Source organism: Lathyrus oleraceus, chromosome 2, assembly GCF_024323335.1.
Source record: "Lathyrus oleraceus cultivar Zhongwan6 chromosome 2, CAAS_Psat_ZW6_1.0, whole genome shotgun sequence".
Classification (NCBI taxonomy): domain Eukaryota; kingdom Viridiplantae; phylum Streptophyta; class Magnoliopsida; order Fabales; family Fabaceae; genus Lathyrus; species Lathyrus oleraceus.
In genome coordinates, this window is record NC_066580.1 from 177600581 (window position 1) to 177619403 (window position 18823).

Genomic DNA, 18823 nt, shown 5'->3' on the forward strand with positions numbered 1-18823 from the left:
CATGGAGAAGGGTCATGGGGAGGAAATGACGTTCAGCAGTGTCGGAGGAACGTGAATCTTATCTGCATAGATTTTACACTTGTGGCATTTCTTCACAAACTTGCAACAATCAGATTCCATTGTCAACCAATAGTAACTTTCTCTCAACATCTTCTTAGCCATAGCATGCCCATTGGATTGAGTACCAAAGTAACCTTCATGGGCTTCAGTCATCAACATGTCTGCTTCGTGTCTATCCACGCATCTGAGCAGAACCATATCAAAGTTTCTTTTGTAAAGCACATCACCATTCAGGTAGAAGTTGCCAGCTAATCTTCTCAAAGTCTTCTTATCTTTCAAAGATGCCCCAGACAGGTAAATCATACTTTGAAGGAAACACTTGATATCAAAATACCACGGCTTTTCATCTTTGACCTCTTCAACAGCAAACACATGAGCTGGCCTATCAAGACGCATCACAGTCAAATTAGGAACCTCATTCCAAAATTTCACCACAATCATTGAATCCAACATTGCAAGAGCATCTGCCATCTGGTTTTCATCTCGAGGGATATGATGAAACTCAACCTTTATAAAGAAAGTTGAAATCCTCCTCGCATAATCTCTATATGGTATTAAACCGGGTTGATTCGTCTCCCATTCACCTTTAATCTGATTCACGACCAAAGCTGAATCTCCATAGACGTCCAAATACTTGATTATGAGATCAATGGCCTCTTTAAGCCCCATAATGCAAGCTTCGTACTCAACCATATTATTTGTACACTTGAAAGTCAATCTAGTTGTAAACGGAAAATGAGTGCGTTGAGGAGTAATAATCACTGCCCCAATGTCATTACCATATTGATTAACAACTCCATCAAATACCATGCCCCAACGGGAACCAGGTTCTAGCCCTTCTTCAAGTAATGGTTCATCACAATCTTTCATCTTCAAGTACAAAATTTCTTCATCGGGAAAATCATACTATACTAACTGATAATCTTCAATTGGTTGGTGATCCAAATGGTCAGCCAAGACACTACCTTTAATTGCTTTTTAAGATCGTATTCAATATCATACTCAGATAACAACATCTGCCAACGGGCAATCCTCCCAGTTAAAGAAGGCTTCTCAAAAATATACTTGATTGGATCCATTTTGGATATCAACCAGGTGGTATGATTCAACATATACTGACGCAGACGCTTAGCAGCCCAAGCCAATAAGCAACAAGTCTTTTCAAGCATAGAATACCGAGTCTCACAGTCGGTGAACTTCTTACTGAGGTAGTAAATAGCATATTCTTTCTTTCCAGTTTCATCTTGCTGACCCAAAACACAAACCATACTCTCTTCAAGCACTGCATAATACATGATCAAAGGCCTTTCTTCAACAGGAGGAGACAGAATCAGAGGCTCAAGCAAATACTCTTTGATACTATCAAAAGCTTTCTGGCAATCCTCGGTCCAATCACAATACTGATCTTTCCAAAGAAGCTTGAATATAGGTGCACATGTGGCAGTCATATGCGATATAAATCTCGAGATGTAGTTCAAACGGCCGAGAAAACCTCTGACTTGCTTCTCAATTTTGGGCGCAGGCATCTCTTGTATTGCTTTGACCTTGGTGGGATCAACTTAAATACCCTTCTCGCCGACAATGAAGCCCAACAACTTACCAGAACGAACACCAAAAGTACACTTATTGGGATACAAGCGAAGTTTGTACTTCCTCAAACACTGGAATAACTTCAACAAATGTTCAACATGTTCTTCTTCATCACTTGATTTAGCAATCATATCATCAACATAGACCTCAATCTCTTTGTGCATCATATCATGAAAAAGAGTGGTCATGGCTCTCTGGTATGTTGCACCAGCATTCTTTAAACCGAAAGGCATCACTCTATAACAAAATGTTCCCCAAGGTGTAATGAGCATGGTCTTCTCCATATCTTCGAGTGCCATCTTGATATGATTATACCCGGAAAATCCGTCCATAAACGAAAAGACTTTGAATTTAGTTGTATTGTCTACCAACATATCAATGTGTGGTAGAGGGAAATCATCTTTCGAACTGGCTTTGTTCAAATCTCTATAATCGACACACATGCGGACTTTTCCATCTTTCTTTGGAACAAGTACAATATTGGCCACCCATTGCAAATACTCGGCAGTAACAAGAAAAACGACATCAATCTACTTCTGCACTTCTTCTTTGATATTAACTGCCATATCAGGATGAGTTCTCCTCAATTTCTGCTTGACAGGCGGGCATTCTGGCTTCAATGGAAATCTATGCTCCACAATCTCAGAATCCAAACCAGGCATGTCTTGATAGGACCAAGCAAACACATATGAATACTCTTGAAGAAGATCAATCAATCCCTTCTTAGCCTTTGGACATAGTTGAGACCCGACCTTGACTTCCTTCATATCATCTTCGGAACCCAAGTTGACTAACTCAATTTGCTCTTCGAATGGCTGAATGTCTTTTTCCTCGTGCTCAAGTAGGTGAGACAATTCACCAGACACTTCTTCATCAATCTCTTCCTCAGCCTCAAACACAGGGAAATCAAAGTTTGGAGAGGGAGTAGGATCATTGTATTCAATGGGTTTGGAAACCAACCTGCATAATGATTTGATATTTTGATTTCAGAGAAGTGAATTGTGACCAAATATTATGCAGATGGACAATTATTATTTATTTATGTTTTTTGTGATTACCATTTTCAGAAAAGCAAAAAGTAAAAATAAAACATCATAGATGTGGATGAAATAGAATTGCATTTTATTGATGATAATTGAGAAATGCCCAACAATGTTCACTTCTCCCTTAGGCACATGAGAAGGATTTTTCTTAAAACGAATGAAAAACAAATTACTTAGAGCGATGGACAACAACAGGAACATCAACAACAACCCAATTGTTGCAAGTCTTACCATGCGTCACAAAATTGGTGTAATCTTCATTTTCATCATCCTCGATCATAGCAGCTGAGTGTTGTTCATTACCATGGATGAACCCTCCGCTACAGAAACTCGGTTGCACTTCTTCAACTTTGACTTTAAACGGCCCTTGCTGAAATCCCAATCCGGCCCTATTCTTGTTCTCTGCAACTTCTACCATTCAACCCCACTGATATGTACTGCCTGCCTCAATAGCTTTCTGAGCATCTTTGAAAGAAGACATGGGTGCCCCAGTTTTCTTTATCTCAGTAATAGACAAGGCTTGGAACGGAGTTCCAACCTCCTCCTCAGCTTCCGCATATGTAAAAGATGACAGATGGCTTACCAAAAGCGCTTTCTCTCCACTGATAATGATAAGCTTGCCGTTCTTCACAAATTTGAGCTTCTGGTGCAGAGTCGACGTTACAGCTCCAGTCTCATGAATCCATGGCCTTCCCAACAAGCAGCTATAGGCCGGGTGGATATCCATTACTTGAAAAGTAGTTTGAAAATCACTCGGACCTATCTTCACTGGAAGGTCCACTTCTCCAATGACGGTTTTACGAGAACCATCAAATGCTTTGACAATTACGTCACTATACCTTATCGGGGCGCCTTGATAGGATAATCTGGATATAGTTGATTTTTGGGAGTACATTCAGATAGGAACCGATATCAACTAACACATTTGACGACATATCCTCCTTGAAATTCATTGATATGTGTAATGCCAAATTGTGATTTCTGCCTTCCTCGGGAAATTCTTCATCACAAAAACTCAGATTGTTGCAAGAAGTAATGTTAGCCACAATGTGGTCAAACTGATCCACAATCACGCCATTTTCAACATAAGCTTTCTCCAACACTCTTTGCAATGCTTCTTTGTGCGCTTTAGAATTCATCAGCAGAGACAACACTGCAATCTTTGAAGGAGTTTGGAGCAGCTTCTCCACCATATTAAATTCACTCTTCTTGATCAAACGTAACACTTCATCATCATCATTAGGATTTAGCTTGCTGGATTCACTAGACAGACACGCAGGATCACTAACTGGGTTTACTGCAGGCACATCAACCTTCTTACCGACTGAAACATCTTCTACCACCTTTTTGGAAAAACGGGACCAAAAACACGTCCGCTACAGGTCACCTTCGCAATATCAACTATATTCGCGACAGAATTTATCGTAGGTAACAGAACTTCTTGACCATTCTCCACCATTGTAGCATTATACTGATAAGGAACAACTCTATCAAATGCATACGGGACGGGGCCTGTTAACCGTATTACTAACGATGATACCGATCTATTGACATTGTTACTGTTGCTGCTATCAAATTGGATGACTACCCGCTCAGGGGTCTTAAACACTGGTACTATTACATTGACATCATCTATATCCCTTGACTGTTGAATCTGGATTACATTCTCATCCATCAACTTTTGGATATCCCTCTTGACAATCAAACACCCACGGGGTTTCACGCTACAAATTACACAACCATCATGGTCATTCTCACAATCACTGATTGTACACAAGGTCCTATGTATCTCCACCAAGGACCTACGAATACGCCTTACATCGAAGACTCAGAAATTTCCTGGGTAACCTTCTACCATGTTGACAGAGGAGTTACCATGGGCAGGCAACAGATTGGCTTTCACATTTGGCACACGATCCTCAAAGGACACTATCCCACTCTTCAAAAGTTTATGGACCTCATACTTCAATGGGTAGCAATTCCCGATATCATGGCCAGAAGCTCCTTGATGAAAGGCACGTCAGAGTTCGGGCTTATACCACCATGGAAGTGGTTCAGGAATTTGAGGTGGATTCCTTGGTTGAAGTAGGTTTTTGAGAACCAAAGATGGGTAGAGTTCGGCGTATGACATAGGAATAGGGTCAAAAGAGACCTTCTTCCTCTCAAAGTTTGGTTGTTGATTATTGTTGTTGTTGTAGTTGGTTCTTTGTTGCGGTTGTTGATGAATTGGTACTGATGGATTGTTTGAATTATTTGAAAACACTGGAATAACTGATGAAACTTGATGTTGATGCTGACGCGGTTGTGGATTTCTTCTGACATTGGGTCTCCTTTGACTCCCTACAGATACTGCATTGGTTTCCCCTTCCTTCTTTCCGGAAAAACCACTCCCATATTTCTTACTAGTTGGCCCCTCTTCTTTAGACAGACGTCCCTCACAGACTCCTTCCTCTAACCTCATCCCCATATTTACCATTTCGGTAAAGTCACTAGGGGCACTGACAATCATACGTTTGTAATAAAACGAACTCAGGGTCTTCAGGAAAATCTTGGTCATCTCTTTCTCTTCCAACGGAGGGTTAATATGAGCGGCAAGCTCTCTCCACCTTTGGGCATATTCTTTAAATGTCTCTTTCGCCTTATGAGACATAGACCTTAGTTGGTCTCTTTCAGGCACCATGTCCATATTATACTTATACTGTTACAAAAAAGCTTCCCCCAAATCATTGAACGTGCGAACACTTGCACTGTCTAGCCTCATATACCATCTTAGAGCAGCACCAGTCAAACTGTCTCGAAAGTAGTTAATTAGTAACTGATCATTATCAGTTTGAGTTGACATTTTTCTGGCGTACATAACAAGGTGGCTTAACGGACAAGTGTTTTCCTTATACTTTTCAAAGTCAGGGACTTTGAACTTCATCGGGATCTTCACATTTGGTACCAAGCAGAGTTCAACGACACTCTTACCAAACAGGTCTTTTCCTCTCAATGTTTTCAATTTCTTGCGTAACTCAAGAAACTGATCCTTCATTTAATCCATCTTCTCGTAAACATCTGGGCCCTTAGACGACTCATAATGGTAGATGGTGTCCTCAACACGAGGCATGGTATGAATAATTAGAGGTGGCACAGACATGACCAGGCTAGATGCTGGCATAGAAGCAAACGCGGGTGCAAACCCTTAAGGCATGAAATTTGGTGGCATTCTCCACGGGAATCTAGCAGGCATAGTTGGGCCAAATTGAGTAGCGGCCACATGCGTGGTTGAAGCAGTAACCTCTGAGATGGCAGTCCTCTGAGGAGGAGGAGTTGCATGAGTTGGTGAAGACTGATTCTGCACAGCAAGAACAAACTCCATCATAGTAGTCAAATGAGCAATCTTATCCTTCAGTTCTCTGTTCTCTTGTTCCAAATTCTCCATGATTCTGGGTTGATTGGCGCGAGTATTATATCGGTGAGTCAGCATGGCTGAAGCACAGAAGAATAACCGATAAGACATCTGGCGAAAGAAAATCTGTTATGCTAATGATGCATGAATTGCAATATTTTTTTTATTTTCAATTTCAAGGAACATACAAAGTTATATTTGCAAATATTAAATAACAGTAGCAATTTGATTGACCATAAAAATCTCTTATATTCATAAAATTTGGAAGGATTACATTAAGTACAATTTCAGAAACCAAAGTACAAATACAAGAGAAAAGGAAACTAATCATCCTAAGGATCCCCTAACAGCGGTGTCAGATGATCTGGCTGCAGGCACGTACTTTCTTCAGATGCGTCGAATCTCGGTCTCAAAAGATGTCTTCATCTGAGCCTTCTCAAGGACAAGCTGATCAACAATCTTCTTCCAAGCACCGGAAGGCTAAGGCATACTAGAGGAAGATGGACCCTCTGGCTCTCTCTGTCTCTTCACTGCTCGGTCTTCAAGAAGCTCAATAAGTGCATCTTTGTCCTTTGACTCAAGCTACAACTCCTCGTGCTTTTGGCTCAAAGCATGGAACCGCTCTTCCCACATCTCCTTCTCTTGCTTCATCTTGGCGAGTGCATCTTCCAACTCCTCTACGTCTTGGTTAGGGAGAGTTAATGGCTCAACCACAATCACAAACATAGGTCTCTCACAAGCATATAACATCTTTAACTCCAAAGCTCTCTTCTTCACCCAAGTAGTGTAAGCTTCCAAAGCTACACAGTTGCGCGGACCAATCTTAGATCTTCCTTTCCTATGCACATTATGCCAAGCATGTATCATCTTCTTCTTCAAATGTTGGGTATCTTTACCCTCTTGATAGAAAAGACCTTCTAACTAAGTGTTATTAAGTTTGTCTCTCAAGGGGAACCCAAGTTGACGACGAGCAAAAGCAGGGTTGTAGTTGATTCCTCCTTGTGTACCAATGATAGGCACATTAGAGAGTTCACCATAACTATCAATATCCATACTACTCAAGGTAGAATCATACCAAACAATATCATCATTAGTGAGAGGCATAAGTCTCTGAAACCACCGTAGACATTGCTTGTTTTCCATAAAAGCAGGTGTCTGAGGCAAGTTCAAAATAAACCACTTGTACAGAAGGGGAACACAACACACAATAGTCCCACCACCTTTAAAATTCCTCAAGTTCAAAGAGAAGTACATATCACCTAACAATGTAGGTACATGATTCCCAATCAAGAATATTCTAATGGCTTTAACATCAACAAAACCATCAATGTTAGGGAACAAAGCCAAACCATAGATGAGCAACACAAAGATGGCTTCAAAAGCATCCATACTACCGGCTTGAGCAAATACAATAGCTTTACCAATGAGGAAATCAGAAGTCAACCCAAACATTCCACCTTTCTTCACCCAATGAGCCTCAATCTCAGACTTCTTCAGATGAAGAGCTTCAGCTATGATATGAGATCCGGGAATCTCCTCCAATCCACTAAAAGGCACCTTGTCAGAAACGGGTATTCCCAAGAGATGGGCATACTCCTCTAATGTAGGCACAACCTGATAATCGGGAAAAGTGAAGCCACGATAGAGAGGATCATAAAACTGAACCAACACACTCAAGAGTCCTTCAACCACATCAGCAGATAACACAGATAAAAGCTTCCCATGACGTTGCTTGAAGTCCAAGAGATCTAATACAAAAAGATGACAACTTCCTTAACTCTTTTAAATCAGGGCATCTGAAACTGTACTTCTTAGTGTTCCTTCGTCCATAATCCATGGTATGAAAATATTTACAAATAAAGCCTCAGTTCCTTGAATTTATTTTTCATGTGATGAATGTTATGATACGTACGAATGCATGAATGCAACAACTACAAATAAGGGATCACACACAAGGCAATAAAAGGTCAAGGGATGAATCGAGTCATTGTCAAGATCAATCATCCATTTTGGTGGATTATGGTTTTCACCTTATCAACAACCAAGTTCCATTGGTATTGACAAGACTTGATTGGATCAACCAAGAATCAAAGGGTTTTGTTGTGAGTCACGAGCATGGAGTCTGGTTAGGAACCATCCCAAAGGAATATACTAAGGATAGAAACCTGTAGATCATGTTCTAAAAAGTTCCCAGGGTCTCAATTCCATCTATCGGATATTATAGGTTAGGACGACTGACTCATCAACCCATAATATTCTCAAGAGAAACTCTTCTGAGTGTAGTATTGCGTAGCAACTGTTATCAAGTCTACACCTGAACAGTCTCCACACTACGTCCTAAATAGGCCAATTTGGGTTAAATCTTCTACGGTCCTCAGCTTCTCGGACCCCAAATCATAGAAAGTAATGCCTAACCATAAATGACTTGTGTGACATTCATAACTCCAAAAGGGTCTCCACTGAGTAGATGGGTCTCAAGCCAACTTGTTAAGGACTACTCCACACAATTCGAACATGACTATACCATCTTCCTATCCTAATTTCACTCAAGTTCGGGTTAGAACTTATCTCACCACTTAGAGATCACCAAGCACAACAAGCAGATTATATCACACAAACAAGTATACAAACATCAAATATACAATTATATACACATAAAAAAGTAGGCTAAACCCACTGAGGACTACTCCCCAGCAGAGTCGCCACTTAATTTCTGTAGCGGTAAATTCATGACCATCAAGCTATGGATAAACTCAACGTCAATAAAACCAGAGTCGCCACCGCGCTTTTATTGTTTCCAAAGGAAAAGGGAAAAGTACGAACAAAACCCAAAGATAAGAAGTTTTCAAATCAAAACTAATAAAATGCCAGAGATTACAGGTAAGGGGGTTGGTTACACAAAGGGAAGGTGTTAACACCCAAAGTGTCCTAGGTACTCCTAGGGAGCCATTTTTTATGTGCGTATGTGTTTTTGGTATAAAAGATGTTTGAGATAAATAGAGTGTGGAGATGAGAAAAGAATTCATTAATTATATTTTTTGTGTTTGACAAGACCTTCGGACTTGTGCCTACGTACCAACATAAAAATGGGGGATCAAAACCTCGTAGTTCGTGGTATCAATTTCAAAATGAGTGGATTGCTTTTAATCAAAAATTAAGTCTAAAAGAGGCATAAAAGCCCAAAAGAGTTTGAATGAGTGTTAGTTCTTTTGTCTTTTATTTTTTTGAAATTTTAGGTCAAATATGGTTAAGTTTATTTACAAGTTTGATTTAAGAAAAGAGTTTGAAAATTCAACGACATAAAGCCAAAGTTTCTAATTTGCAAAAGAGTCTAAGTTTGAAATCACAAGCAAATAATTTTTTTTTGAAAAGAGGGAGAGATTTTGAAATTTAAGAAATGGGAGGAGATGAAGAGACTAATCCTAAGCATAAAATTAAAAGTTAAGAGTTGAAAAGATCTGACCAATGGGATGCAATCCAACAGACAAGAATGTCATCTAGAAAACCCACTTTCCCTTTAGACTTTAAATCAAGAAATATCAACAAGAAAATAGCAAAATGAAGAGCACGGCATCAAATAAAGATAGCCACATCCAAGCAAGCAACTTCACAACTAACAGTCTTCTTTGTCTTCTCATGTATCAGATGACATACTCCTTGATTAGCTCAGAATAAGGTATTAGACACAGGTTCAAAGTAACAGTTACATTAAGACCATGTAGCAGATGAATTCATGAAGGTCCAATACTTGCATCAGATGAAAGCTCAAATCATAATAACTTGGTTTCAGAAATGTTGGCATTGGCCAAGTTCTTTTGCATAGGGAATGTTGCCTAATTCTAAGTCCAAAAGCTCAGATCAAACCCAACAGTCCACACAAACATTTTTTTAGGGTTTTTATTGTTTATTAAGTATTTTAAAGTCCTAAGACCACAAACACAAACAAAATACACAAACAAAAATATACAATCACAATATATGGCTCAAATGAGTAAAGTGAAAATGACATAAATATAAACAAGTTAAATGGGATGTAAATGACAAACGAAATGGTAAATGACTTGAATTTAAAGTGCATAAAGTAAATGACTTGAAAAATAAAAGGCAATAATAACAAAAGTTAGTCAAATGTTAGTTAATTAGATGTTAGTGATGTTTTGCTTTTCAATTGATTAAGTCATTCTTTGGAGAACACTCAATCCTCTATTCACAAGCATGAATCCTTGAACCAAGACATCTTCCAAAGGAAGGAAAAAAGGCCGAGTTTCCATACAATACCATGAAAGGGGGGAGACTTACAATCTCACTTACTAGAATGCTATGCCTTTAGGGTCAAAATTTAGCTCTATGTTAAGCAATCGTAATTGGACTTATGTAGAAGTCACAACTATCTGAGGCCGGGCAATAGAAATGTTGGTGTTAATGCATGTTAGAGATATGGTATAATGAACAATACTCCTAAAACATACCACGTACAAAAAAGAAAAAGATCAAAGGATGAACCTATCTCATCCATACTTGTATTGGTTCATCTAACACAAAGTTATTGATGAACCAATTAGCCTTAGGATACTGAGACTTCATTGGTCAATGGAAAGGATGTGAGAGAATGAGATTGAAGATGAAGATGGAGGGGAGATAAGAGAAACACAAATTGATCATGGGAGGAATTTTATCAAATTAAAATCATTCATTCATTTTGGGAGATGAAATGTACATTTCATCAATCCCCTAAATCCAATGATTTTAACTCAAAAAAAGTCAAATCATCCTTGACCAAGGCCCAAACACATAGTCATACTTCACAAGTCAATAAAAATGGCTCAACATAATTTCTACACAATTAATCAATTAAAAATCAAATTAAAAATGCATTTAAATTAAATTTAGTTTGGTCAAAATCTAAAATCTCTTCAAAACACCAAATAAATGGCCAAGAGATTTATCCTAGGTCAAACAAGGTCAAAGGACCTTAGACAAAAAATTTCATAATTTTTGAAAAGTCAGAAGGATTTTTAAACAATTAAAAATATGCACAAAAACAATTAAATCATGAAAAATATCAAAATTAATCCAAAAAATAATTTTAATTCAGAAAATGAAAGAGGAAAATATTTAAAGATTTTTGGTGAAAGTCTCATATTTTTTGGATCAAAAATGAAATTAATATGAATTAATCAAAATAAATAGATTAAACACAAAAAAAAACAAGGCCCATCAGATCTCCCTCATTAATTGAGGTGGCATATCTGATGGCCAAGCGCACGCGTTCCACAAACACCTTAGTCAACTACGCCACACGCTTGGTAATCAAATTGGACGCGTGAGATTAGAACATGAGAAACATATCAGATGGCCTGGATTGATCCAACGCACCACCAGAGTCCTAGCTTTGGTCATCTTCTCCGGTGAGGGCCACCAAACTGGTCCAACCAAAACCTTATGAAAAATGAAAAGTGAATACACTAATTTGAAGGAAAAATGCACAGGAGCACGAATCTGACATTAACTTTCTCAAATTCCAAGTATATAAAAAGATACAGGGATTTGAATTTTGAGGATCATGAACTGAGTTGCTTCGATTTGACCTCATAGCAACTCAATCTTCTTTCCTACATTGATAGGACTTCAGACAACCAAAAATCACAAAGAATGGTGAAGAATTGAGGGAGAATCGAAGAGAAGAAAATTCTGAAAAATTCACCTTCAATGGAGCTTCAGATTGGCACGATCTTGATTCCAATTATGCTTGGCCTTGCTTCAGATGCTTGTTAGAAGTGATTAGGATCAAGGAAAGGTCTGGACTCTTGGAGTTTCAATCTCAAAACAGATGGAGATTTGAAACTCGATTTTCAAAGAAAACCTTCAAGATTATCCTTCAATGGTGAGGGTTTTGGATTGTAGGTTCAAAGCTTGGGCATGAGGTCCTTAATTCTGAGCAATGAGGGTCTTATTTATAGCCAAGGAGGTTAATTTCTACACACTTTCGAATTTGGAAAATTTTGAGAAATTCCCTTGCATGCTTGACATGCCCATCAAGTGATGCAATCGGGTCCAAAAATGAGTGAGGATCATACTGAAATCATGTTACAAAGCCATGCAATCATGTATGAAAAGTGGAAGTGGAAATCATCCAAATGGTTCTTCATATTGCACCCATGCGCAAGTCCTTCATCCTTTGGCCAAATGAGATGATCTTGGACTTTTTGAAAATGTGAGATCACGGGGAACAACTTTCATGTTGAACACTTTTTCATTTGAAGCTTGGATAATGATGAATTTTGAGGTGGAAGTTTGCCAAATTTTAAACTTGTTTTAGCATTTTTCATTTTTAGTTTTGGTTTTAGATTTGGTCTGGTTCTAGTATTGTTTGAACAACATGATTCGGTTCACTAACCAAACATAACAGTTAAATTATTTTAACTTCAATTTTGTTCGATGGTTTTTCGAAATGTCCTAGCTTCTGGGGCTCACTAGGGTCAGATCATGGCAGACCTTAAAACTCAAAGAGCACTTAGAAAAATACTTACAAATTACCTACCAAAGATATCCTTACATTGACGATGTAAGTTGAAACCACAATATCTCAGTGTTTGAGGCAACTCTATAATAACTCAGTCAACTACCTACTTGATTAATTTGTAGTTTTTTTTGTTGCGAACGTTCACCTTTTATTAAACAAAGTAAATAATGTAAAAGTCAATAACATTAATGTGAAATTTAAATGTCGATTGAGATTATCCGACTCTACGATGTTGTCAAAGAAATTGGGTATGGGTATTTTGCGGTGGCGAAGTTAGTTAGAGACATCTTCATCAAAGAGGCTTTTGTTGTTAAATTTATTGAAAGAGGCCGAAATGTATTTATATGCTTCACCCTTTCATTTTATGTGTTGTGTGTCTATGTGTGTTTAGTTCATTATCGAGATTTGTGTTATGAAACAACTTTGCGTGTGATGGGAGATTTTTCTATAGTTATGAGATCTAGAGAGTTGGATTAAACTTAACACCATGAAATACTTGGGTAGAGATGCGTATAAAAATTAGGCTGCCTTTTGTGCAATAACTTGTCGCTCACTTTGGTTTTAGAAGAACAAGGCTAATAATCATGTGGATTTTTACCCTCTAGCGAATCCGTGGCATCAAAGTTTTTGCATGAAGTATACCTTTACATGCATAATTATAACAATGCAATTATTCATAAAGCAACATTATACTTTCCATAATTATAACAATGCAGCTATTGATACAGCAACCTCGTACTTTGACTTTAGGGTGCATGAAATGGTTGACTCCTCTTATTGGATGGATTAAATTGAATACATATGGTGCGATAAATTGAATACATTACAAAAAACACTGATTTGCCATGTGAAAAACACACCACAAACCAAAATATCACGCCGTAACACCCAAACTAGCGACGTGATTAAATACATCGCAGGAATGCAAGTCTCAACTTATTTGCCACATGAAAAACACTACGCAACTTTGCCACGTGAAAAACACGGTGCAACTTTGCCACATGAAATTCATATCGCAACTTTGCCAGGTGAAATTCATGTCACTAATATCTACATAGGTTAAATCATTAACCATTTCTCTTCTCTTCCAACCATTTAAGAGGGAAAAGAGCATTCTGTTAGATGAAAATGAGAATCTAAAGGTCTTAGATTTTGGGTTAAGTATGCAGAATCTTTTCATTGCATAAGAGAAACAAAAACTTTTAAGTTTGAAGCATAGGAGAAAGGCACAATGAACACCCACCTTCATATTCATATGAAAATGGTTCATTATTAGTTTTTGGTTTCTTTTTAACTTTCATTTAGTTTAGTTTTCCCCTAGTTCATGTCATTTCCTTTACACAAGATATCTCGAAAAGGAATGCATACAAAGAAAGAGGTGGTGGCGCGCGATGGATCTAGAGGAGTGGTGGTCGGTTGGAAAAGAGAAAATAGAAGATGTTTCACCAGATATGTGAGGATGGTGGCCCCCAGATTTGTGTTCGGCGGCGGTGATCGACCGAATTTGCTCTTCCTTGTTTCTTTTATTTTGACTTGTTTACGGTGTTGTTGTTTTTCGTGAGGGTGAAAAGAAAGAAGGACAAGAAGGGTGGTTGAAATGGTTGAACACACATAGTTGTTGGTTTACTATGTTGTTGTTGTTCTTGTTTGTTGTGTTGTTGGTTTGGGAGTAAGAACAAGTTTTGTTACTGGGAGAGCGAAGAGACTCATTTAATTTCATGTGTCCCAATGATATAGCGACGTGATTTTTACATCACAAGCAAATTTTCAAAAATTTTAAAATCCCTCCAAAGACAAAGGCATTATAACATGTGTAAACCTGATTAGCCACATGATTTTCACTTCATAATGTTCTTTTTTTGCGATGTGATTTTCACGTGGTAAGAACACATCGCTGGGAACCATTTTTCTTGTAGTGTGAGTGTGAAGGTGTTTTAAGAAATAACAATGTTGATTCGATTTGTGGTTTCTCAAAGTTTTTAGGCTCTAGTAAGACTTATATATCAGAATTATGGAGTATGTTGGAATGTTTGAAGTTGGGTTGTTGTTGGAAATTTAACAAGATAAAAATAAATATAGATTCAAATATGGAAAAAATACCCTTAAAATACAAGTCTATCAACAAAACTGTAGACTACTGTGAAGCAAAAAAATACTTGAGTAAATGCTATGACAAATATTAGACGGATAAATTATCTTTGATTATTTATGAGTTTTATCCAATTCAAGTTAAGAATGTATTACTAGTTAATTATGTGAAAGTGTCCATTCTCCGTTTTTCTACCCATAATTTAGACGGATAAATTATCTTTGATTATTTATGAGTTTTATCCAATTCAAGTTAAGAATGTATTACTAGTTAATTATGTGAAAGTGTCCATTCTCCGTTTTTCTATCCATAATTTAGACGTGTCAGACTTATGAGACTCATTAAAGTAAAGACGATACATATCTCAAAATTCAAAGACCGCTTACTCATTATCTAATAAAGATATTCTCACATCATCCAGGAATTGAACTTACATTTTTTTAATAATCAACTCTTTATCAACTCAATCAACTACATATTTGATTAAATTATAATTTTTATTTATTTATTACAATTCACTTTTTATAAAACGTGGGCTGAGAATATCCAACTCAAAAGTTAAATATCCTACTCTTTTTATCTTGTGAGACATGATACTTATAGAAGAAGAAAACTGAGTTATTGCTTCTGAGTGACCGCCCACACTCTCATTATTTGCCGATTTTTTTTTGCTTTTTGACTATCCGTACCCACTAATATTTTATCAAGTGTTGATTTAATTTAAAATTTTGTTTTTATCCACCGACTGATACAACTCTCAACTAACAAATACTCTTAGACCATTTTTACATCAAACAATGTTACCGTAGATTAAGAGTGTAGAGACAGCACGATAACCTTAACAACATGTTTCACCTTAAATTCGCCAAGTGACAAAACATTATAGAATCTATATCCTGTGTTCCCATCATAGGTGTCAAATAGTTGGTTGCGTCTTGGTAAAGTATAAGACTTTGAAGCCTTTTCCAAACCCCCAAGAACCTACTTTTTTATCTGGTCCTCTAAAAAAGAATAACTATTCATCTAAGTTATTCTCAACTTTATTACTTTATATGTCAAAAATACACCACACTAGTGTGTAGAATTTTCGTGATCAATCATACATGGAACGCTACGAGGTTGTCAAGGAAATTGGGTCTGGGAATTTTGCTGTGGCGAAGTTGGTTAGAGATGTTTTCACCAAAGAGCTTTTTGCGGTTAAGTTTATTGAAAGAGGCCAAAATGTATTTATATTTCTATGCTTCACCTTTTTTATTTTGTGTGTTGTGTGTGTGTGTTTGGTTCATTGTTGAGATTTGTGTACTGCAGATTGATGAACATGTTCAGAGAGAAATCATGAATCATAGATCGTTGAAGCATTCTAATATAGTTAGATTCAAAGAGGTTGGTTACTTTACTCAAGTTCCTTTCTATTTTGTTAGCTTGTGATTATGTTTTGTTCTAGCTTCTTGGTTTGATTCAATTTGTTATGGATTGTAGAAACTTGTGATTAAGTCTTCCTTTGCAGGTTCTGCTAACGCCAACACATCTAGCCATAGTAATGGAGTATGCTGCAGGAGGAGAACTCTTTGAAAGGATATGTAGTGCTGGTAGATTTAGTGAAGATGAGGTAATATAGAAACTGAAGTTACTATTTTGCGGTTGCTGCGATGCGTATTGCGGATGTTGCAGTGTGAATTTTGATTGACACGAGTTTGAGATACATTGTTAAAAAACACTTAATGTCAAGATTTAGTGTTAAGATTATTCAGAAGTAAATTGAGTTTTGGTTCTAAATTTCGAGTTTTCAAAAATCACACCGCAAGTGCTGTCCTATGCAATATTGCGGTCGCGGAAAAGCATGATTCTAGTACTATTTGAATAGTTTATGTAGTACTTTTCATTATGATATTATTCATATTCTGTTAAGCTTGTATAATCATTTATTCATAGTTTTTAGTCCAATCTTTGATGTTATTTTTATTATCAGGCAAGGTTTTTCTTTCAGCAATTGATATCTGGAGTCAGTTACTGTCATTCAATGGTACGAAATGAAACAAAACCGTTACGATGTACTCTTTATCATTAAAATGACTAGATATTTTTAGTTAAAGGAAGTTTTTTATGCAGCAAATCTGCCATAGAGATTTGAAGCTTGAAAACACACTCTTAGATGGAAGCACCGCGCCACGGGTCAAAATTTGCGACTTTGGTTACTCAAAGGTAACATGTTTACAAAACATTATAACTCTAGAATTATTTTGTCAAGTGATGTTCATTTGTTTTTTACTGTCGTCTTTTAGTCATCTGTATTGCATTCGCAACCGAAGTCTACAGTAGGAACTCCAGCTTACATTGCACCCGAGGTCCTGACGAAGAAAGAATATGATGGAAAGGTCGAGTCTTATTTTTCCTTATTATGGATTTCGTTAGTGTTGAGTGTAACCGTATCTAGTTGGTTCAGATTTGACTGCAGATTTTAATTTGCTAACTATATTTTTATTGAAAGCTATAGGTTGCAGATGTTTGGTCTTGTGGAGTCACCTTATACGTGATGTTAGTCGGCGCGTATCCTTTCGAGGACCCCGAGGATCCAAAAAACTTTAGGAAAACAATCAGTGTGAGTGCTGTTATTTGCAAACTCTATGAATCCTTAGGCAAAATGAAATTTAGAAAGAAGACTGGATTGTTTAGTCATACTTTCTCTGTTCTGATGTTTTAATCGAACTCTTGTGGTTTATTGCAGAAGATACTTAGTGTCCAGTACAAAGTTCCTGATTTCGTACGAGTTTCATTGGAATGTATACACCTTCTTTCTCAAATATTCGTCGCTGATCCTGAAAAGGTATGTAGTTTGTTTAATGTCAAAAATCGAGTTTTTGTTTCTTTGGCAATAAATTCCCAAGAGCACAAGATTTAATTACGGTTGCGCTAGATCATGATGACCATCTATGCATCACTGATACTTCAAATTGAAGATGTGTCTGAATGTGTGGCACGTGTCATGACATTGACACTTGTATTACATACAATTACTTCTATTTTCTAAAATTGTTATTAGCGTCTAAGTATCAGCATCAATGTCGTGTCCAGTGTCTGTGCTATATATACTTGAAATGCATGTAGCTTACTTTTGAATTTCATGGAGTCTTTTATGCCATTTTACAGAGAATAACAATACCAGAAATAAAAAACCATCCATGGTTTTTGATGAACTTACCAATAGAGTTAATGGAAGGTGGAAGCTGGCAAACCAATGATGTAAATAATCCATCACAAAGTGTTGATGAAGTTCTGTCTATCATACAAGAGGCAAGAAAACCTATTAACATCCCAAAACTTGGAGGCCTTCTTAGTGAAGACAGTATGGAGTTGGATGATTATGATGCCGATATCGAAGATATTGAAACATTCGGTGATTTTGTCTGCCCTCCTCTTTAAGTGTATTCATTGAACAAAAATAAGCTATCATTAGCTGTAAGGGCGATGAAGGTATGCGGCCTGAACATCAGGTTAAAGATGTGTTTTGTGACCGACACTGACATGACATCAACACACATGGTTATACTCAAGTACGGTCATTCTATCAAGTTACATTTGTATTTAGTATCTATGGTAGTATCAATGTCGTGTTTAATATTTATGTTTATGTCGTGTTTTGTAGTGAAGAAGTTCCTTGTTTATATTGCAAGTAACACACGTGTAAGCGTTATCAAATTTTGGAACTTCAGAGATTCAAGTACCTTTTGTAAATATGTAAAATATCACATGAGCTTGCTTTTCCAAAAAAGAGAATATTAAGTAAAGCAAGTTGTGGAATAAGTTTCTCTTGTTTAGTCATTTGATTATTGGTCATTCTTAATTTATCACATGACGTTTTTCATTATTGTTGATCTTTTTGTGTTTCAAATAGAATGTTCCATTATGTTTCCTTTTGGTGCTTGTTGAAGTTAGTTAGATTATTTGCTTAGAAGACTTCAAAATAAGAAAGAAGATATCATAGTTGTATCCAAATGTGTAGTAATTCAATATCTATATATAATATAAGAGAAAGTACAAGCAATAGTGTTTAAGTCGTAAATAAAAATAGAAAAATACAAAGATGTTTTTCACACCATAATACAATGATATTATCATCCACAATAAAT

General features: G+C 36.9%; 1 protein-coding gene across 1 annotated transcript; it reads left to right on the plus strand.

The window, feature by feature from the left end:
• The first annotated feature begins 15616 nt into the window (after nt 1-15616).
• LOC127118749 (serine/threonine-protein kinase SAPK2) lies at nt 15617-18561 on the plus strand. Its single transcript, XM_051049007.1, has 9 exons — nt 15617-15919; nt 16005-16079; nt 16204-16305; nt 16666-16719; nt 16806-16898; nt 16979-17071; nt 17191-17295; nt 17422-17520; nt 17844-18561. The coding sequence occupies exons 1-9, from the start codon at nt 15800-15802 to the stop codon at nt 18114-18116; spliced, it is 1014 nt and encodes a 337-aa protein (XP_050904964.1). The 5' UTR covers nt 15617-15799; the 3' UTR covers nt 18117-18561.
• The last annotated feature ends 262 nt before the right edge of the window (nt 18562-18823 follow it).